General features: G+C 39.0%; 1 protein-coding gene across 2 annotated transcripts; it reads right to left on the minus strand.

Annotated features, from left to right (window-relative positions):
• On the minus strand, positions 1-26,932 carry arhgef6 (Rac/Cdc42 guanine nucleotide exchange factor (GEF) 6). Of its 2 annotated transcripts, XM_063494926.1 has the most exons (22): positions 26,665-26,932; positions 25,520-25,603; positions 23,738-23,822; positions 20,339-20,454; positions 19,339-19,543; positions 18,482-18,534; positions 18,011-18,105; positions 17,761-17,856; positions 15,949-16,071; positions 13,596-13,734; positions 13,252-13,311; positions 11,110-11,256; positions 10,129-10,215; positions 9,590-9,671; positions 8,114-8,229; positions 7,758-7,937; positions 5,603-5,623; positions 3,898-3,994; positions 3,523-3,609; positions 3,272-3,371; positions 2,947-3,001; positions 1-2,456 (listed from the first exon to the last, which is right to left on the minus strand). In XM_063494926.1, the coding sequence occupies exons 1-22, from the start codon at positions 26,827-26,829 to the stop codon at positions 2,334-2,336; spliced, it is 2,316 nt and encodes a 771-aa protein (XP_063350996.1). In that variant the 5' UTR covers positions 26,830-26,932; the 3' UTR covers positions 1-2,333. The 2 variants fall into 2 exon arrangements, with proteins under 2 accessions (XP_063350996.1, XP_063351005.1); XM_063494935.1 differs by lacking the exon at positions 5,603-5,623.
• Positions 26,933-27,091: the final 159 nt, after the last annotated feature.

Here is a 27,091-nt window from a genome sequence, read left to right on the forward strand (position 1 = left end):
ATTATATTAAAGTTTTAATAAAAGAATGATCATACCAAACATAAAGTACAGGGTATCTAGAAAAAAAAAAGCATTACAATACTTGCAACAACAATAATTGCATAGAACAGTCTTTCAAAAACAAAACACACAGTGGTCTGGAGAAAAGATTTCAGATAAATGGGTTAAAAATTGGATTTCAACCCCTACCAGTAAGTGCTCACTGAGACTATTGGGAATTTGAAACTACAGTATGCGGCGCTTATGAGAGCAGTTTTTACAGAAACAGCGGTAATGTTACTCTCAGCAGCGAACATGTGACGAGACGGACTCACACATCTGTACAGGAAGCAGCAGTAATGCCGGAGAAAGTCTAGATGCTATCAGTGTCCCAATTCAAATAATACAGGTCAGCTTCAGCACCTGAGCAGGCATTACCCTGCAGCCATGCTCGAGCGAGACAGTGACCCTGTTACTGATGTACCAGTGCTGCCCTGTATCATACACAGTGCTTCAGAGTCCCTGTAAAGAGGCGCACGAGATCTATGTGAACAGCACTTCACATACAGTAATACAATAGGATACATTTTGAGTCATTTTTAATAAGTTTAAATTTGATTACCATCAAGAAACTTAATTAAATAAAGGCAAATGAAATGTAATGAATACTTAACTTGAACTTTTTTGGTCTATAAATTGTATTTTTTTTATTGCAATTTCTCCAACTTGGGCCCACCATGCTGGGACCAACCCAGAGGGTCAGTTAGTAAAGCAGTCACTTATTGCATTTCAGAAGCATCTACTGCCTCTCTGCAGTGCAGTAAGATAAGGAAACAGTATTGACGGTGCACACGCTAAAACCACATAAGGAAATGTACCGTTGAGAGTCCTCGAGAGGCTGTTAAGCCCCGTTTTCTTTATAGACACACTAAAAGCTTGAGCCATTTATTACAGCACACCACCCATGATATTTCAATATGCAATATTTAGTTTATTCACCCCTTCAGGAGGCACTTAAAAAAAACAAAAAAAAACCCCAAATAGCTGAGCTTTACTCTACACCGACAAATCGTCTCCATTTCCTCCATCTCCATCAGCTCAACAGGAACCCACAAGGATACCATAGAAGCTGCAAAACAAAAACATCTAAATTCTCAAGGCGTGCTCTTTTACGAAAGTAATCTTTCCTCCTATGTGATACAAAATAAAAAAAATAAAATAAATTGTATTTCCCCTTGGCTTAAAGCCGGGGGATTTTTTTTTCCTGCCTGTACATATCAGTGTAGTTTATTAAAAGACAGACATAAAGGCAGCAGAACAATACCTAAAAAGCCAACACCACAATGAAATGCTTGGGTGAACAATAAATAGCTATGCAATTTATATGTTAAAAGGATTCTTGGATATATTTTAGTACGAAGAGTAAGGGTAACATCTTTGTTATTATTTGTGTACTCTTGTATAATAAAAGATACATAGTAAGATCTTTCCTATTTTAATATGCAGCTGCATCCCTGATAGCTTTGGACTATATATCTGAATATCTCGATTATCACATTTGTGATGCAGAATTCACACTGTAGATACATGTACATTCATGCAGTTTTTAAATAAACGATGACGGGCTCCGTTTTAAAACTAAGATCACGACGATGAGCTAACCTGATTGTTTGCCTAAAAAGCAGCCTGGAAATGTGTAATGTGAATGTCTAGAATAATACACACACAAAAAACAAACCACACATACAAAAGAGAGACACCCCCCCCCCCCCAAAAAAAAAATCTATTTTCCCCATAGGGACCCTTATGCCAAATAAAATACAACAATGACAAAGTCATGACGTGAAAAGAATAAAATCAGTCCCCTTGATAACAGAGGTGCATGCAAGAGAACACCCATTAAAATTAATGGCTTCATACTCCTTTTCTATTTCCAAGTGAAGCAAAAGAAATGGTGGCAAACTCTCTCTGTCCTTGTCCAAAATTCTTCCATTTGCTGGGGAGTGTTCACAGTGCCAGTCACCAAGGGGGGGATTGCTTGTTTCGTCTTGGTTCAGCTGAGCTGCTTCAGAAAGAAGCATGTGTACAGTCTCGTCTAGGTCAGGAAGAAAGAAATCGAGCTCCAGAACCCCTGAGAGCAAGTCCAAGCCTGCTCTGTGTGATTGAAATGTGATAACACAACATAGATACACAAATACACACTCGTGCACGCACGCACGCACACACACACACACACACACACACACATACACGTCTGACGCTTTCTGCCCCCCCCACCCCGCAAGCGTTGTTGCAGAAATGTTGACACATACACGCACAGCCACAAACGAATGCTGATGATTGGATGGTTGTGCTCAGTGGGCGCCGTCATCCCAGCCACAATCGTTCTTCTGCTTAGCCAGTTTACGGACAAGTCTCTCAAGCTCCTTGCGAGACTTCTGCTCCTCCTCCAGAAACTGCTTCATCCACTTATTCTCCTGCCACACATTGTGTAAAATAACAAAGTTAAGATATATCAGAGCCTTTCAAGCATGCATTTCACAATTTGAGGACATTTAAATTCAGTTCTCTTCTTATTTACTGCCAAAAACCACCCCAAAACACCAAACCTTTAAATATTTTATTGAGGATATACGTCTAAATAGCGAGCAGTCAATTTTTGAACATGAGAGTCTCCTTTGTGCTTGAGTGTTTGCACTCATTTCTTTCATCTTGTCTGCTCTCGGTTTCACCATGTATGCATAAAAGCCCCACCTCCCCACACATGGAGCAGAACTTGAGTTGGAAAAAACGAAATGATTTCATTACCAGAATTAAACGCTGAAAGTGACTGATTATAAATGTCCAAATGACCAAACAAACTCAATCTGATACACAAAAGAGAAAAGCAATCAGGAAAGGAAACAGAGTGACTGCTGCCCCTAGACCACCTATATTCTTGCATTAGTGATCTCCAATCTCACTAACCTTTTTAAGCTCATGAACCTCATCCTTTAAAGCATACACGGCATCAACCAGACTCCTGAAAAAAAGGGTAGTATAGTGTTTGTGTCATACTTCAAGATATGATATGCACGCTTTAAACACCCTCTCCATCTCAAAGAAAGCTAATTATTTTGCACTTCAAACACATATCTATGTACATCTATACCCACACATATATGGTTGATAGATGGCATCTCAACAGTTTAAATGGGATTACCATCAAAACTCTGAATCTATCTGCAAAAAAAAGTAAATAAATCTGAATTCAAGTACACACAAAAAGAGTACTAAGTAATACTATCCTTACTTTTCCTCAATAACCGTCTGCCCGTTGCTCTTCATTTCCTCCACAATGATCTTCTCTTCCTCTGGCAGGAGCACCTGAGGGACACACTCTTTCCGTACCGCTGTATAAACACACACACACACACACACACACACACACACACACACACACACACACACACAAAATAATGATAAAGCTAAAATCATTAGAGCATAAAACTCTAAAAAGGCATTACAGACACAATTCATCCACATCGTTCTGCAAATACACACCCGTGGTGCTCTGATGCAGGCTGGCTCCCGTACAATATGCCTCAATTACCCTCAGAATCTGAGCATCCTCCTCCAGAGCAACTGTACCTGTAAAAACCAGAGATTGCCATTATTACACAGCACTCTGCTGAAATGAATGTAAATGACATTAGAGGTGTAAGGTAAGAGGTTTGTTCTGTGTGCGCTCTTCTTCATTGTTCATTTTAAGATAAAGCAGCGCTGCAGAAGCCCCAAGTCTGCTCTAGTGATTTCTAAACCATATATGTTACATTATTTCTGAGCAACATCATTAAAAGAACATAACTTATTGTTTAAAAGCTTGTTTTGAGCAATGCTTTACACCTCCCATTCCCTAATATAAGGCAAGACACTTACTTCTTCTCACGTGAATGTCATCATCAGAGGGTTTGCGCTCTTTCCTCCTATTTCCTGGCAAGAACTTCTTCATAGGCCGTGGGCTCTTGCTGGTATCCTGGAGGTGGTCAACAATAAACTAAGTACATCTCTGTACACAAAATCCCTCCTCCTACACACACAGAACAACACACTTCTGAAAGCCAATGGTCCAAACCAACCACAATGCAAGCTTAAAGGGATGTGCATCCCATGTGAATAAACATCAGTAAACACACATACACCACACACACAAATCCATCAACAAACACAGCAGCAAGCATGTGATGATGACCAAGACCAAAGTAGCCAGTGATCTGTGTTAATATGTACCTTGCCTACCAGAGTTTTACAAAAAATAAAAATACTATGACTTCTTTCATCACCTTTTGTTTTTAATCTACATCTTTACCCACATCCCACTACAGCAAAGGCAGAAGAAAAAAAAACTTTCAATATAAAAGCCTTATCTGTGGTCTGCATCAATTAGAAAACCATGAGAAAGGATCTTATCTAAATAATTTAAACCATGTGGTTTCATGAGCTGCTGACTTTGGGGTCTTAGAACAGTCAAAATGATGGTTTCACTAAACACATGAAAAGTTGCGCTTTGATGACTAATTAACGTGTTAAAAACGATTCCTAAGTCACAGTGACGGTGATGTACTTGTACCATTACATACAGGTGCTGCAAAATGACTTAAGAACATCTTATGATGTCATTTACCCCGTGTCCTTGGCTGGAACTGAAAAGTTGGTCGAACACGCAACTGGAAACAGTTGATTCATGGGACATCCCTAAACTTCGCTGAAACGATTTTCTCGTAAGAATCAGGAGGACGGAGTGACTCCTGGTTGTCACCACCTGTCTTTTGAAACCTCTGAAGAGGCCACAGGACTTACAATAATGCAGGTGCACGGTGTAAAGGTTGTTTCCCTATATTGGTTTTGTGTGCGGGGAAGTCATTTCCCAAAGTTGAAGGAAAGGTAGATTCAGGTGCTGTTCCATTAGCAACTCGGCAATTACTCAAGCGCGGAATGACCTCACACGTAAAAGGTTATGAAGTATATGTATATGAAGCTATTTTGGCTAACGTGTTAAACGACTGCTTGATCTGACTGACTAAGCTGAGCTTTTCCGCTCATTTAGAAGTTGGTGTTTAAACTTGTGCACCTGTCTGGATCAAAAACAAAAAACACTATAACTATGCACGGAGAACATAGTTTCCACCAGGTTTTCCATTAAATGAAATTGAACTTCAATGAAGTGGGATGTCATCTAAGCCATAAAAGCATACTTAGTCTGCTGATAATTTAAATGTGGAAACATATTCATGGCTGAATGACTGTAGACCTCAATATGCTCTGTGCCTACATGTCCAAAAATAGCTTCCCTAGTACAATTTTCTACTATTGCTCCTTCAGAGAAGGATTTCAAAAGATAGCTGATGCCGTACATGACGACTAGAAGACAAATAGCAGATTTGCGGCACCACAGAAACAGGAAACTAACAGATGACAGCAAGAGAGGGGTGATGCAGAGAGAGCAATGACATGCTAGCTCAACACTGGAGATAACACACACACACACACACACACACACACACACAGGCAACCCCATCCCACCTTTCTGAGCCCACATCCTCCCACACACAGAGAATAGAAACACAGTGAGGTCTAACCTTACCTTCATGATATAAGACATCCTCTACAGAAGGCAGAATGGAGAAAGAGAGAAAGGGGAAAATGTGCATGAAAAATACAATGAGAGGAGGATGCGCTAGTGAGAGTTAATGATGAACATTTTTAAAAACCCATCTGCCATTCACCTATTCTTTGTCTGTGCAGAATAGGGTGATTTTGGTTTTGTATAAAGAGAGACGTATAAAGAAAAGAGAAAACTGACAGAAAGCCAGCAATGCATTCAGGACATGTGCATGCAATCTCTATAAGATAAATAGACCCAGATGGCTGCAAGCATGCTGCTTGCTCCTGTCTTCAAGTTTGTTGTCAAGAAGGCATAAACGCATATTTAAAATACAAGCTATTAAACAAGACACATGTTAGTTTGCAGATATCACATGTGATACACTGATATCTATTCAACACATTACCAAACTCAAGTCTAACTGAAACTTTTAAAAATGCTGACTTGATACTTTTGTGAAAAGCTTATACCACCCACATAAGACCACACAGTAAACATCACATTGCTCATAGAAAAGTAGCTCATAACCACTGATGCAGTCATCATTCTTAAATGCCAGGCACCCTTGGTGACCTTGCTGCCATTACTGGAAAATATTTCCTCAGAACAACACCTTTCCTGCCCATATTTCAGGAACACTTTGAGTAGTTTCAATTTTGTTCCCCTTCTTGCAACTAAAGCTAAAATGATGCTCGCTGCTTGCCTTTGAAAGGTCACTTTAGCTAACTCACACCCTGCACTGTTAATGTCACAGCCATTACCACATTTTCAGAGCCTGTGACCACATACTTTTTAGCTGTATGCTCCAAACCATATTTTGTTGCGCTGATGAACAGCATTAATGTGAGTTACTGCATAGCAATACCAAAGTTCCTTCTATTAATGGTGTCAGTCTATAACCACTAAATGATTATTTAGAACAACATATTACCAAAATATAAGTTCACTATGTCTCAAAAAATGTAGTATTTAGATAAGACCGGTCAACCACTTTATCTAATTGCAATAATTTTAGTAGGAGTCTCAATTCAGAAGAGAGTCCCACATCTCTTCTGGTCCATCAATTTTAAATTATTAATAAAAAAAACAACAGACCTAAATTCCCAAATAACAGATAAAAGTACTGAGTAAAAACATGTGTATATGTCAACTAGTTGAATTGCGACACTGAGAACAAAGAAGCAGCTGTTTGGAACACTTTAGTATTTCAACACCTCAGTACTTCCTGTGTCCGGTGACATTTGAGCCATAATTAGTGCTGACACTAGAGTGGAGGATTGGACACTTTGATTTAACCCATATGATGCTTAACTCTAAGTCAAGCCATTTCCTCCCATACTTGTTTTTAACTGTGCAGACTTAATATAATTCATAACCATTAACATTTGTTAAGCTTACTCAGCGCTGATTAAGTCATGTCAGTTATGGAAGCGATCCAAGAGGATACTGGTGTTGAAGTTTTAAATTAAGAACGTTTCACTTTAGTTTCAATCTAAAAAAAAAAAAAAAAAAAAAAAAAAAAAAATCATAATACTCTAACTATGTAACTATGTCATTTAAAACTAATTGAAGTGAACCCAGTGCCTCCAAAAACAGCATCCGGTGAAGTGCACAGTAAAGTGAGGATTTCAGACATGTGTTTGTAATCTCAAAACAATTTTCTCGGTCCTATTAATTCTAAGAATTTTTCATAAAATGACAGTTAACTTACAAACATGGACTATAACTCATACACACACACCTCTACTTTGTGCTTGAAATTTAGTTTGTACATCTTAAAAATGTAACATACCAGACAAAAATGGAGACTACTGAGCTCTCTCGTGTGTATAAGCCGAATGTTTATATTTAGTTTATTTAAAGTTTGTGTGTACTTTATTTGATTTTTAATATTTATTACACGTCTAGTTTTTATGGCTCAAATTTCATTAGAATTTAGCGCATGAAGTAATGGAAGGCTTAATCTAAAACACATCATTGGAAGACTTGACAAGTTAAGAACAAACACGGATACAGCGGTGGGCAAGCAGAGGAAGGGGACTTCTGCTATTGGTACAGTTTTCTGGCAATGTATCGAATGACTGATACTAAGAGACTGGTGTGGGTTTGTTTGTGCAACTCTGAAATTTTCTACCTCTTTGTAGCCCAGAGCAGCTGAAGGTCTGAGGGGAGGTGCGGGCCGCAGACAGCTGAGAGACCAGGGCTTGCTAATCTTTGGTGGTTCCAGGGGGCCACGACTGACACTGCTGAAGCTACCCTGGTGATGTGGGTGAGTGGTGGCGCCGACCATGCTCACTGGTTTACCATCTACGTTCTGCATTGAACCAGACAAAAGGAAGCAAAGCAAATACATGAGAATTACTGTGCATGTGTGGTGAAACATGAGTCTGCCGTTTGTCACTTTTTGGTTTTCACACCTGGGAACTGTGTAGGATTCACTTTTGGTACCGTTTTGAATTTATGTATACGTGTGTCTGTCTCTGCCCTAACCTTTGAAATGGTGCTGGCAGGGCTTCCGCCTTTGGTAAAAGGTTGAAGGTGCTCTAGCCATTCCTGTAACTCCTGGGCACTGCTGCAGAACACTGTAATGCGATCAATCATGCTTCCTGCAGCAAATAAGACAACACACAATAAACGAAGAGCTGCTTTCCTTCACAGGTGTTACATACAGCGTTTACATAGACTCATGATGGGCATGAATGTCCTCAGAACAATGAGAAAGTTTAAGTGACTCAGTGAAGCTCTAAGGAGAACTGCTGATTTACACAAAGTCGCAAAGGTCGGGAGAAAGACCCAGACTGTCAGTCTCAGGTGGGGTCTTCAGGAACAGCCCAGGAATCACCAATGCTCAGGCCTGCCATGAACAGGGAACTCTTATATCGCCATGGACTGAAAGGGTGCCAACCTAGAAAAGAAACCGCTGCCCGGAAAAACGACGTTTTTTCTGGGCAGCGACTAAAATTTCCCACTGCTACCCACATGAACAAGCCAAATGTCTTCTGGATCAAAGTTTTATGGTATGATGAGAAAACGATTGCATTATTCGGCCACAATGATAAGAGGTATGTACCAACTGTAGTTACCAACTGTCAAGCATGGTGGTGGTAGCATCAAGGTGCACTGAGAAACTTGGTAAAGGACATTTAACCAAATATTAGTAGGGGTGTATGTATATTTTTGCCCCTGTTCGGATTGGAGAAAATCTAAAATAAATTAAAAATTGTACAATTATTCTTTCTTTTAAAGTAATTAAAGGCTTATGCTAGATAATCATTCCACCCTGGATAAAGAACAGTTCACAGAAATCATTTAATGCCCCAAATTACCATGACATTCACATCCATGATGAGTGTATGTAAACTTCTGACCACAACTGTACGATTCATAAGACTGTACTACCCATATTTTATATTTTAGCGTTAATCAAAGCATGTTTTGAACAGCCTTATGGTTCTAATATTGGAAGTCAAGCCACTGAAAATACAAGGTTTCACATTTACAAACAATCACATTTATAACGTTTCACATCGTTATACAGAAAACAGCTTTCTTTAAAAAAAAGAAAAAGAAAAAGAAAAAGAAGAGTGGAATAATGGATGGATGGATGCATTCCAGCTTTGGATGTATGGCTTTTTTAAAGGAGGCTAGACTGACTTCACCATTGGGCAAATTTTTTGTCATACGGACAAAAAACCCTGCTTTGTACAAACACAATGAACTAATGAAAGCATTAATACTTTACAGGGGAAAAGTGTTGTCCTGAATCACTTCAAATGTTAAATGTTTGAATGGAATCTGCCAGAATTTAAACAATTCAATGAATTGGTTGGTCAAATAGTTTATTATTATGTAAGAACAATATCACTGTCCTCTCAAATCTTTTTTTCTTTATTTTTGTCCTAAAATTTCAGAACTGGATAAGTGGAAAGAAATGGAGGGATGGCTGGTTGGATTTTAGATGCAAACCTGTGATGTCAAAGGCAAAGTGGGAAATGTCTCCTTCTTCCGCGTGCCTCGTTACTGTGGTACCTGTTAGAGGCAGTCTTCCCTGAATGGATGAAAACCAAAGAGAGAGGAACACTCAAGTGTAAACAAACTAAAATATGCAGTACTGCGCATGTTGTGATAAAAAAAGGTTAATCAAGGAAAATCAGGACTGGATAACATTAGGGACAACTGACGTTTAATGAAACACATACATGTAACATGTATATGTAAAGAAAACGTTGAAACTGAGCAACTTCAAATCTTTCTTCAATTTATTCTAAGATAGTATCTACTTCATGCTTTAGACAGTGTTTCCACAACTGATGGAATAGAATAAAAAAGGAAAACTGTGCATATTTAGGATTTATATTTAATACTCTTATCCACTTGGCATTTATTTATTGCATAGGCTACTGTTTTCAGCTGACTGAATACATTAAGTTTGACTAAACACTAAATCAGCCACAAGGCTGTACGCGTTTCAAAGCGTTTCTCTAGATGGGAGGTAAACGACATACCTGATAAATAAAGCCACTCATCCGGGGACTGGCAGAGAGCATTACTAACACATTCGGGAAAAGCATAAGGTAACGCTCCTCTTTTTCCTAAAAGAGAGACACAGTAATTATTTTTTGCAAACCTATTGTGAAGGTTGGAAAATGCATTTTCAACAACAACATTGATCGGTTATGTTTTTTTGGGTGTTTTTTTTCTTGAGTTATTCAAGGTAAACCAAAGTGATTCATTGCACTTCTTTGCAAGAAGCAAGCCGTTTCAGGTTTCCCCTCCTAATGTGGCAAAAAAAAGTGAGCATATTTTAGCTCCGGTTGCAGCAGGCCAGTTTGGGAAAACACTTGCTTGTTATATGAATGGAAATTCAAATGACTTATGAAACAAATATGGTAATTGTTATGCTGGTTGGAAAGCGGTTGGCAGTGATTAAAAAAAAGGGGGGGAGGGGAGTGAATCCAAATGTGTATCTTGGGCTTTCTTCCAACCACGGACTACGAATCGACCCCTACACAGAAACCACACATGAAAGAGGAGATGGCTTTTAGGTCTGCCTATGGCCTACTTAGGTTTCAGTTCTGATACTTGAGGGGGGTATTAATTTAGCAACAAAGGGGAACAGATTTCCGCACCTACAGTTCCTGAAAACTAGAAACTTAGTTTGTTTTAAAGACTGGTACACTGCTGGATCTCAACAGGAAAAGAGAAAAATGTACTACAGATAAATTATCTTTTAACTAACAACAATTATTTGTTGTTATGAGAGAGCAGTAAAGGAGCCAGGCAGCTTAATTAATTAACTGATATGATTGTTCTCAAATGCTACAAGGACTGGCTTTCAGAAATGGGAAAATACTAACCAAACCTCTGATTGTACACAGATTCTAAACTGACAAAAGGATATTTTGTATTTTGTATTATTGCAGCAGTTCCACTATAGTTTGGCTGAATGAGCTTTTTCTCATTTAGGAAAACCTCATATCTCTCACCTCACTGCAGCCATTTCTCACATGGACCTGGGACATGTAGGCCACTTGACCAAGACTCTTCATGCTTTCTCCCTCCCAGCCCCGCACAGGTTCTGACAAGATCTGCAGCTCCAGGTTCTTGCGCTTCCGCAGATCCTGGCACTGTGTCTTAAGCACACAAGCACACACAAGATTACAAAACTGTGCAACATGCTGGCGAAAATAAATCTGATATTTTTCTGGACCCTTTTTTCTTGCCTTTTAGTACTACTGAGTAACAAGCAACAGGATATTCTCTCCCCCCTGTGGATATGGCTTTGAAAATGTAACCATTACCATGTACGTAAAAGGCATAAAAATTAGCATGCAACATAAAGTAGTACATTTTTCAGGTGCTGTGCAGGGGTTCTCCCTCTTCAAGCAGAAAAAAGTGACAATGCAACATTATCACTTTCCACTGCACGTCAATCAAAAATTAGGTTTTTTTTTTGGTTTCTTTTTTTTTTTAAAGAGCACTGTAAATTAGCATAGCATTTCTAAAGTACCAGCGATCCTAACCACACTCAAAACACACAAAGAAACGTCAGACTTGCAAATTACAACGAGCAGTGATAAGTGATGCCTTTTTTTGTTTCCCCAGTTTCCTGTGTAGAAGAAACGAGTGAGTCACTTTATCTGCTCTTATGAGGAAGTCAAAGCAATACCGGGGAATTTGTGTCTCAGGGTGGCGTTCGCTCAGGTATAGTGCGGTTGCTCGTTTCTAATCCAGCTCTTTTAAGATGGCATTTCAGTTCCCACCCACCTTAGGAACAATACGATCACTCAACTTAAAGCAGAAAAAAAGGATCACTGCATTATTTCTGGTTTTTTTCCCCCCTATCAGAGTTCTGCTTGATTATGAGGAATTGTGCTAAACTACACTGTCGAATGAAATGAAAACATGTAAACACGAAATTGAAAGTGTGATAACATTATTTACCAAGAGCGTCATTTTCACCATTAACTAGTTCCTTATTAGCGAGCGTATTAGCAGCACAATGGCTTTTATGTATCACCATATTCCCTCAGTTACCATCCAAGTCCTGTTTAATGACAATATGTAAGGATAATAAGCTTTACTTTGTATAAGCCTCATTACAGAAGATTGCACTGTAACATAAGCAGTCAGTCCCTATTATCTGTTTTTGTGCAAAAGAAACCACAAGTGTTAGTTTCCAAATAACTGTATCGAGCTTTTTTAACTCAGAATACAGTTTTCATTATTTTATAAAACTGCCTACTCTTTACACCAAGATCTGACACTGAAGCACACAGCTACTGAAATGACTTCACCTATTATTCAGCTATTCTTAGTAAATGGATTACACCTTGAAAAAAACTGCAGATTTATGCATTTGTCATTAACTGCCTTAGCGAAACTTAAATTGGCGAATAATGTGCAGGCAAGACCTCACTATAATTACTACTGCTGGGCACTATTAACACTAGCACACTAAAGCAGTGGTCCCAACCCCCAGGCCACGGACCGGTATCGGTCCATGAGTCGTTTGGTACCGGGTTGAAGCTCAGGTGTTAAATTTATGGTTTTCAGGGTTTTTTAATCGTTTTTATCGTTAACTCGGTTTCCCTGGGTCTTTTCCCGTGTGTTATGAATAAAATAATTTTTTGGTACCGGTACTGGTTTTATTTTGTTGTATTTATCCGCGACACCTTAAAGGCCGGTCCGTGAAAATATTGTCAGACATAAACCGGTCCGTGGCGCAAAAAAGGTTGGGGACCGCTACACTAAAGGATTAATGAGTGCTTTATAATGACTAAAAAGGTTGAAAATGTACTCATAAATCCTACAGTATATTAATTTTACTAAAATATACTATGATTGACTTAAATAGTTGATGTGCAATGTATGTGCAATGTGCTGTTAAATGTTAAAGAGTACTGATGACAATTAATTACTATTCAAGATTATTACTCTGGGAAAAAATGACATTTTAATAAATATAATCCATATTATAAATTTCATGCAAATTTTATTTTTTTGGATAGTAAGGTAGCACGGTCCTGTAAGGAGGAAATCCAGGAGCTTCACAGTCTCTCATAACATTGCCCAGACTGTTTAACCCAGGCTTCCTCTACAAGTTCACTCTGATCCTTCTGACTTACCAAAAGGCTCCTAAACGCCGCTGTTGCCTTTACAATGTCAGTGTAGTCAGGGTGGGCTTCCTGTGGTGCAAATGAACATTACAGGTTTAAACATAACAGTCTTTATCCTAAAGGAATACAAGAGCACATACAGGTATACTGTGCAACATAAAGGGAATTCAAAGACTGAAAAAAAATCATTTAATGCAAGTTGTTTAATTTATGAAAATACATAGTGTAACTTTAATGGTAGTTTAGCTTCTGTAAGTAAAGCAAGTGAATAAAACAGTAAAAAATATGATATTGTATTTATACTTGTATATAATTTCAGTATGCTTTTTATATGTCTATGCTCTCTCCTTTACCTCCACATGTCTCTCTAGCTCCTGTAGCAGGGTAGGGTATTTTTCAAGCCTCATGAAGGGCTTACTGAGGCTGGTGGTCAGGGTCATGACTCCTCCAGTACTTGCTCCATGGCTCTCCATGAACTTCTCAAGTTCCTCACTAAGAAAACACACACACACGCACACGCACACACACACGCACACACACAAATATACTCTATTTATAGGCAATATTTTATTAAAAAAAAAAAAAAAAAAAGTGTGTCCAGGGATGGAGTGGGGGGGAATGAAGAAAAGTCAAAGATTACGGGTAACAAGAAAAATCACAAGTTTTTGAGTCTAGATTGCATGCAAGCTGTAAGCCAGGTATTTATAAATTATTATATAAAACTTTATTTTTACTATATAATAAATTGTAAGATAAGCTTTAAAATTATAACATAACCATGTATTTCTTGTTGTGCTGAATTGCAAAACGTAGGAGTGAAATTTTGTATTTTTAATAACACAATGTTACCATATATAACACACATTAACCGCATTATCAGAAGCTCTCACTTTCACAGAACTGTCCCACCAGTAAAATGAAACAAAGTGTGCAGAAAAGCTCAAAGAATTAGTCATTTTAACACAAATGCATCCATGTTTCATTAAAGTGACAAATGACTCAACAGAGCTCAGAAATCTACACTAAACAGTGGAAACACTGCTGAGAAACAATAGGAGTGTCCTCATAAAACAACACCATGTGATAAGCTTTGACTATATTAATTGTCACGCTATTCAGTTGTTAACGAGATCAGCAACTCGATTGTAAATGCAAACGACAACCTCGGACAACAGCACCTCTTCCTGTTTACTTAAATAAATAAATAAATAAAATAAAATCAGTAAAAGTTAAGCTGGTAAGTTTTGCCTGGTAACAGGTTTCTACATGCTACAACAATTTTTTGTGCTATAGTAGTTATCATATATTTAGATTTTTTAAAAATGTAATATTTGTATTATGTTCATGTTTTGTGATGGTATATTGATGAAATCAAAAGTGACAACATGTTATTGTGAGACCTGGAGACAGAACATCACATGTTACCGCACACTGCCCTTTATTTGTTACAGCAAACCGAGCCGATCGCACTGCAGAACAACAGTAACCGAAGTGTATCACATTTGTGGTGCATGTGAGATTTTCACATGCACCATCTTTGATGGTCAAATATTTCACAGACAGTGCAAATCAGGTCAACATTGGTTTGGTGCAAATCTACGTCGCTAGCTGCAACATGATCGCTTCAAACGTGGTTTGAAGAGATCGTCATTCATGAGTTTCCACGATCCAAAACAAATCTGCAGCAGCACTAACTGGTACAAAAGGGTAAATGAGAATGTGACAAAAAAGGCTCCTGCAACTGAAATGCAAATGTGCTTACTGTGAAAAGCGCTCTGTGCGCCTGTCCCCATAACCACAACGCTATACACAGTATCCTGTCAACAGTTGACTTCCTGTGTGTAATTCAACTTAATCTTCAGCTCGCAGTGCAGAAATAGACTAGACGCCTTAACATTACCCAAGGCGGTACTGTCTAAACTGCATCATGGAACTTTCATTATTACTACTGTACACATAAGAGAAGCCCTTACTCAATAAGAATAATGAATTTTATTGCTAAGTGAACTCCAAGAAACATCAGGAGACAACACGCAGGTTTGACACTAACACTTCTTTACCTTTACTGACACCTTGTGGTTCAAAGTAAAATGACATGAGATCATTAAAATGGTGCGCAGTGCCCCCAGAAATTAAACATAAACCAACCACATATTCTTTTCTCCCATATCATATTAACCCATATGAAAAAAAGAGGTGAAGGAGCTTTACTGTATCAAACTTCAACTTATCAGTAAACTTTAGAGTGCACTTCAAAGGTCAGTTTAAGACAGTACAGCATTCACATCCAAACAATAGCAGATTATATTAAACCTGGGATATTCCTTTCTTTGACTGCAAAAACTAAATAATTTGCTGGGCCTTGAAGATGTCAAACTATTCAGTACTTAAAGAAAAAAGGCAAAAGAAATAAAAATAACTGTCACCTGCAGAAATTTGTTTTGCTTTCCCCAGGAAAGTATTTCATTCACCTTTAGGTCAACTTGTGGCTTTTTAAATGGGGTTTCATGGGATATATTGTCTAAGGAATGCCACTAACATTTATTAAAAATGCTTAGCTAAAATAATAAAAATTCAATCACTGGAGAGGATTGGTTACAAATCTGCACCACTGGTTTCTTTTCGCATTGAAATTAAAAGGCGAGACTTCTCTATGGCATGTCTCTACATGGCTGACTCTGGTGTTTTGTGTGCAGGGGGGCTGACCTGTGGTCGGTGAGGATGCAGACAGCTGAAGGGTGGCTGGAACAGTAAGCCAGGTACAAAGCCTTGATCTGACACATTAGGTTTAGATAGCAGGCAGCCACTCGCTGCTGTCCCTCTGGGACCCTGCAAAGTCAGAGAAACAGAGCCAAAGTCAGAGAGGTGAAAAGAGCGGAAAAACAAAAAAGGAGGATCGTTGTTAAAGAAAAGAGAGACACAGAAACAAAAGATGGCATAAAAAATAAAATAAAAGAAGTGAGCATCTGGTTTTTTTTCCTAATTTTGTTTAATTTTAGCAATAGCTCTCCAGGCTTTCAGAAATTATGTCAAAGTGTTTCTTTGGACACTGGCTGTTTTTTCACTCAGAGGCAACTAACTCAAGGTATGAATCAGCATTGTCTCTACAACACAGACAGCTTGGTAAATAACAAGTTAAAATGGTATTCTATCGACTAGCAGCCTGACTAAGACTGCTAGTCTTAGTCAGCCTGTCACAAGCACAAGTTCTAGTTTCTTTAGTTGAATCTATGAAAAATACCAAAGATGATGGAGTTGATACACATAAAATAGCATTTTTACAACAAGGCAATTCCCAAAGAGCTACAGTATTAGCTGAAAACTTGGCATATCTCAGCATAGTGTACAGTGTGTCCTTATGAAATTAGAGGAAACTGTACTTTTGAATAACAAAAGAAGTGTTTAAAAAAACCCACAAACATCTACAGAACATGAACTGAATCTGAAAACCATGTCCTTAAGAAATAGGGGAAATAAAGCTGACAAAAGACCTGACAAGATCTGGGAGATACACCTGGACCTTCAGTTGAGAAGAGTGGCTATCAAGAAGCAATTTTTAAGAAAGGGAAACAAGCAGAAAGGTCTGAGGTATACCAAATTCCACAAGAACTAAACTGAAAATCAGTGACAACAGGTCTGAAGGAATCCAAATTTGAAATTTTTGGTTGAAATTGTCCTTATTTACAAAGGAAAGACAACAGTGAGTGTCCAGAGCCATACGTAAATCATGGTGGAGGCTCGGCCATGGTTTAGAGCTGGAAGTGGTAGAATAGTACCGTCAGCTGTCAGATTTTGATGTGGAAGCATCTGATTGACAGCAGCTTCATTCTTTGATCATTACCCCAAATGCATCGCCAGCTGTCATCTTTTCTGTCCTCTTTATAGAGCAACATCCAAAGAAGAGCCTCGAATCTCCTTCTAGAAGCCTGGAGAACTATTCCTGAAGACTACTTTCCACATTTCAGTGTATCACCACCTCCATCTTCCGTTTTCGCAGTAAATTATAAACAAATTAGAGGTGGTTTAAGTCTGTAAATGTAAGATTAAAGCATTAAGCCCAACTTATTTCATTAGAAATATTTCAGAGGTGTTTTGACTGCACAATCCATGTGGCTCTAAAACTTCTTCACCACCAGTGCATAAACAAATCTAAAGGAATTTTTCAAATATGTGTGTGCAATAAGTAGCTGAAAAAGTGTTTGAAATGGGTCACCATTTCAAACACTTTTTCAGCTCAGTTTCAAGATGATATTTGTACCAGAAAGAAATAAATAGGAAGAGATGTCTGGGAGGAAGGAAGTGATTGCAAAAATATTATCAAGTATGGTTCGTTTTGGAGAACAAGTATAGAATTTGTGCAGCGTAAGGAATGAGATGAAACTTAAAACTAGTACTGTTTTACAGATGTGTTTCACTATGTCTTACAGAACAATCACAGGAGTAGGGTCCATTGTTGTCCAAATGTTGCTCTTTACTAAGAGTGGTGTAAGACTTTTTCGCATGTCCAGAATTACTTACTTAGTACATTCCTCCAAAGCCAAACACAGTCCCTGCTGGAAGCTATTGATATCCTCCAGATTTCCACACAAGGTGGCACTGTCAGCACTGCTGAGCCTAAACACAGAAGTTATTTTAGAATTCACTGCAATTTCGACAAATTCAAAAATACTGGCACACATGTAAACATTTCTCACATTAAGCACAGTTGTAATAAATGCATGCAGCTTTTTAATCGATCCTGTCACATCTGCTGTTTTATTGCCCTTACTTGTCACTGGATTGCAGGGGTCGTAGGTAACAGTTCAACACGGTTTGTAATTCTTTGAGAAACTCTCGCTCGTGTTCTAAGATGTCCTGTACCACCTGGGAAAGCAACACAGTGAGCAGAATATTTAACATCTCTCACACACACAAACAAAATCAACGACACAAATATAAAAAAACTAAAACTAAAACCTAAAGAAAGTCTGACTGGCAGTATTAAAAAGAAACGCACAAAGTTGAAGCTGAATCCCATAACCTTCCAGATCTTAATTTATTCTGGTAAAGTAAATCACTTTCGATCAATGATTAACATCCGTCAGCACCAAGAAAATGTACATTCTGACAAACTCCATTAAACATCTAAGATACAACATTTACTATTCTCAAAATATTAAGATAAGCTCTGCATAAAATACCTTTTAACCAAAGTCTTACAAAGAAAACGTACTCATTGTCCTGCATAGCTCCTACTTACCACACTGTAGTAGTTCTTAGTCAGCTGAGTTCCTTTAGGTGACAATGGTTTTTCTATAGATAGAAAAGCAATAAGGATTTTTAAGCTTCATAGAAATACTTGATCATAACCATCAAAAAAGATATTAAATGCATTTATATATTTTGGGGGGAAGAAGGGGGAAATAATTATATACGTCCTATTAAAAAAAGAAGCTGCCATTAAATACTTAAATACATAAACTACAACCTCTTTGTCTAACTTCCAAGACAGATTTTTTTCCCCCCTCGTATATCTATATTTATTCTAAGATGCAAATCATATCAAATACTTTGTGCTGTATATTGTCAGCTTTTGTGTAACTGCGCTATTCTATCACAGTGTTTCTGAAAAAAGAAAAATAATAATGCCAATACAATACCATCAGCACACTTTCAGATATGCCAAATATGGTCATAATCTCAACTTCTGTTCCTGCGCTATAGTGCTGAATGGCCAGAAAAGTGCCTTTGCAGAAGATTATGGTGAAACGGTTGATCTTTTGGATATAACATTTCATTTCTCGTTATTATTTTAGCACAAGATATTTGTGTAAAATGTTCTGATAGTTAACATATGAATCAATTTATCTTTGAGTCTAAGTAAATGTTAATGCTAACTTTGAAAAAAAAAAGTTTAGCAGAATGGGATGACTGGCAACGAAAAAGAAGGTGACAGCTGTCTACAGCAAGGAAGTGTAACACAGCACTAAATGCAAAGTGCAGAAACCAAGAAAAATTGAATTTTTGTATTTTGTCCCAAAAGACTCATAACACCATTATACGGCTACATCTCTGGAAACAGCAATTTCACGGTCCAGACAGAGCAGCGAAACTCACCACAGGGTTTGATCTCACGGACGTAGTTACTTGGAAACCAGCCCGTTTTGCCGTTGAGCGTGCCCTCCCACCATCCTCCCTCCTCCTGGCGTGTCACAAGGATCACTTCACCTTTATTGAATGACAGCTCATCCTCATTGTTCTGCTTGAAGTTGAAGCGAGCCTTTACCATCAGCTGCCCACCTCCACCGTTCTCAGACATTTCCTGTTGAGAAAGGTCATCACAGCCCGAAAGCAAGACATCCAAATGCATCAGCAGGTTTCGATTATTCGTTTCAGGTACCTCACAAATGGTTGGTTTGTTTTCAAACAATTCAGTTATTTTAAAATTTGACTTAAAAAATTAAATCAAGAAATCTACAGCTCTAATTTTATATTTCTGCGTTTTGTGATTATTGTTAAAATTGTACCATTAGCAGCCAAGGACCCAGCCACACAGCCACAGAATGAATCAAGTACATCTGCCAATACAATGATTCATCTACACTTCATGGTAGGCATTAATAAAAATATACACTCAGACTAAACTCATACGCCGATGTTGCTTGCAGTTAGTTTAAACCAATTACAAGCCTTCAAATACCTTTATGAGTGTGCCTGTCCCCACACCCCTCCTCTGCGACTGACTGGTCAAGATGCGCTTGATACATAACATGCTTGCTGACTGTGACTGTGTCTGGCAGGAGGTTATTTCCCCAGGAGGTAATAGTACAATCCAACCACAAATGTGGGCAGAGGAATGGAAAATGAGAATACTACTAATACTTTTTTTTCAAAACAACATTTTTAAAGTAACCGCCTAACTTAATAATGAAAAACAAACGGACAGTTATCTACATGTAAAGTAAATGTATAATGAAATTTCCACACCATCTTTATTTTCTCTCTTTATGTAATTATTTCTTTAGTATGATGGGTGCAGTCATCTGTGCTAAACATCCACTATATAAATAATATATTTGTATAAATACCAGATTTAAAAAAAAAAGTGAGACTGTACCACTGATTTGGATTGTCTCCGCAGAGAGCCTTTGGATTTGGCAGAAGACAGCGTGTGTGAAGACGCCTGACTAGGAGAGGGGGTACCGGACTGAGGACATCTCTCAGCAGCACAATCTACAAGCACACACAGAGGAAATACAAAGCCTCATACATCAGTTACCTTTATGTTTAAAATTATGACTCTCTCATGCACACAGTTCATGCAGGTACACATACTTCCATGGGCTGTCAGCCTGATGATAATTCAAGAGCATGGCCCATCGCTTTGTGCAGCCCCAGGACATTGAACACACACGGTCCACAAATTTAGAGTTTCTCACAGAATAATGTGATTTAGCCAAAACTGACACACTGTTCCAAAAAAAGATCAAGCAGCTGAAAAATCACAAAGACACTTAAAAAAACCAAATGTACGTATATCCAAGTGGGCATTCAGTCCAGCAAATATGTCTGCTTGAAGAGAAAATCAAGCTCAAGTTTATGTTGCTGACACCGAACCCCTCTACGCTGTCATCGCTGAGCCACTGCAGCAGAGGAATTGTGATTTAGGGTCAGTAGCTGCCAGTTGTCCCACAGCATGACTGCAGCTCTAGAAATGGGCTGACCGAGGTATTAATTTTGTTGTCAGTATTGACTTGAAAAGTGACACATGGTGGTACTGCAAACCTCTTCTAAGCTAACAAGCAGAAACACTTACTGAAGACTGCCTATCAAATGCCAACTGGATGCTAGCCAAATCCACCATCTAATCCTTTAGGAAAAAAATCAGAGAAGAACAAAAAATAAAGTGAGGGGACTATTTAGCCTTTGTAACCTCAAATTCAGATCAAATAAAGAGCTCAGCTTTGAGGCTATAAAACTGGCAAGCGCTTAAGTGCACTTTCACTAGCAGGAAGAAACTGTGACGCTTTTTACGTAAACTGCATAACATCTTTTGAAGGGAAAAGGCTACCGATTCACTATTGTTTTCCATATGCAAATATGTCCGGGTGCCACACACTAAAGCCTAAGAAATATGAGGAAAATGGCACTGAAGGCAGTGGCAGGTGGGGCTCATGGAGTCTGCATGCCACTCGTCACACACAGAGAAGCCTAACAAGCCCGTCTGTCAGCTAAGCTCTGTGGCTGCCGCTGTTATTTCAGTATGCATACAATATTCAAAGCAGTTAATCTAAACAAACACAAACTCTGGGCACAGGAACACAAACGACAGGAGCTGACCTCAGAAGAGGACATAAAGCAATAATACAGAGGGCCACTTGTATTCAATATCAACTAAATAATGAACTTCAAGTCAAGCTCAAATACAAAGATGGAAGAACAGCTGCTGGGCATAGCTAGCCTGTAAAACATTTGCATATCAATTACATCTGAGCACTGAGAGACGCTTCTGTTCCACATTTTACACAGTGGCATGCATCCTGCTTTCGTTTAAGTGCATTCAAGACTCTGGTTGTCCAAAAAGAAACTCCTTGAAAGTGTTAATATTCTACCAAAGGAAGGCAGGGGTTGGGGATGGTCACGAGAAATGAACAAAGCATTTGATTTTTCCAGGTGAACAACAATGTGATCAAGGCCAAAAGCCTAAAAGAGCCAGCCAAACAAAAAAAGTTGTTCTTGACACAACAAGTACTGCTCAAGCTTCAACCTGTTCAGCATGTATGATCTTTTCTGCACTGCGGAAGTAGGTGAAGTTGGGCCAGGAGCCTCTGCTCTATTCCTAAAATATCCTGTAATTCTGAGACACTGGCATCGCTTCCTCACTGGGAACAACGATGATGTCCGAGTAACATCTGCCTTAGGTGGTTATAATCCCCACATGACCACCTCAATTTTTAAACCTAATGTCAACTATGAAATCAAGGATTGCCTCAAAATTTGTATTTTTTTTGCCAAAAGATACTTTGCAACAACTGATGTAAAATTACCTTGTCTGAAAGTATCAGAAAATAATTGATTTCAAAAAACCTTCATATCCTTAAACCACCTTGTTTTTGTAAGGACAATGCAACATTCATGACTGCGTGGAACAGCATTCTCGATGGACCACGATGAAGCCACAATGAGTCCAAAACTTAACGGTAAAAAAAAAATAAAAATGTATCTACATCACAGGGCAGCAAATTGGCAGCACAATGTACTGACTGACAAAATAATCTAGCTAGTGCAGGCTGAATGCCTCTGCCCTGAACAATCATCAAACTGTAGCTGAGAATAAGGATGAGGGTCTTTGGGGACTGGAAAAAGCTGAATAGGACACAACATGTCCTCAAGCTGTTGGCGGTGAGAAGTAAAGAGAACGACTTAACAAGTAGAAAAACATCTTTGTAACACAATGGAGAAAAGAAAGTGGCTTTCTCGAGTGAACAATTTTTTCATCACTATGTATGTATGTATGTATGTATGTATGTCCTCAAACCACTATGCTGAATAACTTGATATAACAAATTACAGACAGCAAATTCACAACAAATCACAGAGAACAAAATCAAATAAGCCAAATGAAGTTGAAGGAAATGGCCCAAAACTTGATGATGGTGCAGTTGTGTTAACTGTATTTGAATGTATCAGTTCAGACACATTTCTCGCTCTACTATAAAAACAAAACAAAACACAAAAAGACTGGACATTAACACATGCTTGTTCTCAATGACATGTGTAACAAAGCATATAGAGGTGGCAGACTTGTTCTAAAAGTTGCTGACTGAATAATTCTAAGGTTCTCCGACAGCTGTTAGCCGGATACTGAAGAGAGACTGCTATTACCTCGTCAGTCGCCCCAAACAGGGACTCTTGAGTAAAGTAATTAGCCCCAAATTGCTGTAGGAATGCTGCAATGCGCACTACTTTGTGCTGTGTCCTTACTGAATAAATGCACTTGAGGAAGAGATGCATGCGTGTCTGAAAGCAACACTACAGTACTCAGTTACATAAGAAAACAGAGAAAAAAAGAGAGCAGGGTGTTTTTTGGGGGGGTGTATTAGGCCAAGGATTCACATGAGTAAATATGGCACACAGCGTGACACAAACACAAACTGTCATGCCAGCTGCCCACCTATACTACAACCAATCATAATATCGAAGGGCTCCATGGATACAACTGGTAAATTAAGGCAGAAGAACACCAGTCTCATCAGGACACATATACAAGACATGACATCTTACCTGACTACTTTTAATATAAAGCTACACGTGCTTTCGCTTCATTATCTCAGCTCCATTATTATAGGAATTATTTAAATCAAGTGACAATAGAGTGTACCGAAAAAGCATCTAATTCTTTCTTTTCATAACATTAGAAGAATTTATGTAGACTAATGGCCCTTTTATGCTGTCAGTGAGGATGAAACATTAACAATCTCCAACATTCAAGATCAGAAAGAAATTAAATTCTTACCTTGTGTTGCAAAGTTGACTGCCAGCAAAGTATTTAGGACCTTGCCAAAATTGTCACCAGTGTATAACCACTCTGGTTCAAACACCTGGATGGAAAATTTCAAAAGGTCAAAATTAGATCTTTTTTTTCCCCCTTCCCCCTCTGATTAAATAGATCTGAGTAGGAATGCTTGTTTAGTGCATACATCCACAGCTAGAGAGACAGAGACACTCGCTCCAGGTTATTGCACAAACAATGGAAAGAGACACACATAATGAAATGCACACAGGGATTTGAATAAGCCTCTAACAAGACAGACAAAAACTGACATGTTGAGTATGACCCATATTCTGTGTCTTAGCGGTTTGTAATAAAACAGGCAGCGTTGCAGGCACACACAGATGCTCACTCGCACACTGCTGCTCGGTCAGTCTCAGACAGCTATCTTCTTTCCTCCAGTGGATAAGGTTTCACATTTTAAATAAAACATCTTAAATATAGGGTTTGAGTAGTATAACCTGCATTATGAGTCGTGTACAACATCTTTAAGTGTGATCATTACATCGCTTAATGTGGGACGAGCCTTCGGGTCAATGTAACTAACAAGACTTGCGCTACAAGTTGAAAAAAAGATAAGGAAAAAAAAGCTGGCACATAACATTACCTTTACAAATACTGGCTTTACATCACCAAAAGCAAAACAAACCGTTGGTCATCACGATAACTGTTGCCAGCATTCACAAAAGTTTTGGCAGGAGTCAGTAGTTTCAGTGAAAATGTATTTATGAGCGTAAAAATCAGAGCAAATAAATCTTCACATAGAGTTAATAACACAGAACAAATATTGGAGAGCCCCAACAGTAATTGATGCTTCCTCTTTCTGCATCTCAGAGCAGAAGTGAAAGCAGAATTACTGCTTTCTCCAGTCACAGGACAAACAGGCATTATCAGCTATAGCAAAAAGGGATGAAAAGTTCTCTTAACATGATCACATCACTGACCAAAGGATGGGCGAGGTTTGCCATAATGCCACACAGACATCCCCTGGCTGCTACATTTAATAGCGCCTCTCCAAAAACTTCTGCCCATGAGCTACTGGCTGGCTGCAAAAGGTCTAATTATGGGCTAGGGCACAGTTGGTGGATAAAAGCAAAGGGGACCTCCCAGACATAACAAGCCAGCTGGGCAGACCTACTGAACCACTTGACTTTGCAGTCAGCCAGCCTTGCTGACTCAATTGGCCATTTTAAAGAAACCAGGCTTTGTAATTCAAGACCAAAAAATATTATTTTTAAAGCTGGAAGAGACATTAACGTCCAGTGTGGTGGTAACAAACAGGCTGGTAGACAGAGTAACCTCCCAACATCTGGAAATGATACACCACTTTTCAATATTAGGGAATGCACTGAGCGAAACAGCACTGCTTTGGGGATTTTTGACCTGCAGCAAAACTAACCATTAAGTCACGAGTGCATGCAGGAGAAAATTTATTAACAAGGAAGTAAATGCTGTTCAAAACTAAGTTGTACCAGTTTGAAAACAGACAGTGAAGTCATGCGGGCCAGCACTTCACTTCCTGACTGATTAGTGGGAGTGAGTGACAGCATGTCTGTTTATATGGCTCACTCCACATGGACGTGAGGGGAAAGCATATGCCAGCAGGGTAAGCAGATCACAACACAAGCAAGAGTGTGTTCACATCTTGCAGTAGACAGGAGATAACGGCAGAGTGAGGTCAGTGTATTTCAACAAAACATGCCTCTGAATATAAAACTTGACAGACCACACATTGAGATAACTTACCTCCACTTTCAAGGACGAGCATCCTTTTAAAAACTCCTTGATGTTGGAAATGCAGTCTGCTTCAGTTCTCGGGTCCTGGCAATACTGAGTACACGAAATAAATATATAAACACATACCTCGGCTTAGTATGTCAAAGAGGCATCTGACACACTTCTCAAACGCTCAAGGCCAAAGCTACAAATCACTTCAGTACACACTGAGCCCCGCAGTAAGTAAGAGAGATGCAGCAATCCGACTGTGGCAACCTAAAGTTAAGAAAATAACTGTAGATTCTTCCTGCGTCTCCTTCATGCATATATAACCATTACCACCACAAAACCGCCGTCAAAGTAGCCTTACTCAAGCAACTTCCGCTCATTTTACAGTTTCAAAATAAAATCCCCATCGACGAAAAAAAAAAAGCTGACGTTTGTATTTTTTTAAGCAAACTTCTAACAGTTCCTGTGAGACCAATGTAGTACTGCCACAGAGAATGTATGTAAAACTAGGGTGATCCGTCTGCCATACAAGGGAGAAGTTACTACTTCCGATTTTGTTTCGGGCTCACGTTGTCGCCGCTTTGCGCTTTTTTTTCTTTTCTTTTTTTTCTTCAAAGGGGAGGTCGCACCGGGAAGAGCAGCCGCTCAGGAGGAAGTGACGAACTGTCTTTGCAACTGTTATTCACTATCAACTTTGCCATCTAAAACAGTGAACACAAGTTGTGGTAAAATTTATCACCTTTAAAAAAAGGAGTCAAACAATGTAGCGAACCTCTCCGTTTGTTCTGTACAGTACGGCCTATGTGCAATGTTTAGCGCACACTTGCTACTCAATTTGCCCTGTTTTGGTGGGTGTCCACACTGACTCGCACGTCTCAAGAATGCGGAACATTTCTGTCGCTTCACAGGAAACCATATCGTGTATTCACAAGTCTGAAACTCTCTAACTGTTGCTGTCGTTTTTGACGCGACACCTATCGCGCAAAACGGTCACAGACGGCTGTTCAAACTTCATGGTTCGAGTTCAGTGAGCTACAAAATCGCAAAGGCCTGCTGGAGGGAGAAGTTCTCGTCGGTATCACTTTCATCAAACCCCTCCCTTCTTTTCATCGTCGACGGATCGTTTGGCATTTGTTGACTCGAGTTAGCTTAAATCAATAACTCACCTTGGGAGTGAAGCCAGGTACGAGGCGCTCCGAGAGCTTGCACAGGACGACTCCATCCTTGAGCGAGGTTTTCAAAAACTCCTCCGGATCCGCTATGTTCTTTTTAGGCGAGCTAAGCACTCCTAATGATATCAACCACGTTACAGTCTGCTCCTCTGGATTCATAGCTCCACGAAATGACCATTGCCTAAGCCTGCATTGCTTTTAATTTAAAAAAGAAAAAAAGCTGGCGTCCTGTTCCGTATCAATATGCAACTCACATCCGCACTTCTGCTAGAGAAGTTTAAAAAAAAAAAAGAGGCGGGGGGGGGGGACGACGCTGTTTCTACACGCAAAACTGATGATCACCCCTACTGGCAAATAGGCACCTCAACAATAGGTTTTTTTTCCGTCGTCCCCCTCTGCAAAGTAGCACATGCTAGCAGAG

The sequence above is a fragment of the Pelmatolapia mariae genome, linkage group LG2 (assembly GCF_036321145.2).
Source record: "Pelmatolapia mariae isolate MD_Pm_ZW linkage group LG2, Pm_UMD_F_2, whole genome shotgun sequence".
In the NCBI taxonomy this organism is placed as follows: domain Eukaryota; kingdom Metazoa; phylum Chordata; class Actinopteri; order Cichliformes; family Cichlidae; genus Pelmatolapia; species Pelmatolapia mariae.

Coding starts and splice junctions, on each gene's coding strand:
- arhgef6 (XM_063494926.1), bottom strand. CDS start 26,829: ATGAATCCAGAGGAGCAGACTGTAACGTGGTTGATATCATTAGGAGTG. Junction 8,230..9,589: donor CTTTGCCTTTGACATCACAG/GTTTGCATCTAA, acceptor TATTTGCTGCAG/GAAGCATGATTGATCGCATT. Junction 3,372..3,522: donor CCTGCATCAGAGCACCACGG/GTGTGTATTTGC, acceptor GTGTTTATACAG/CGGTACGGAAAGAGTGTGTC.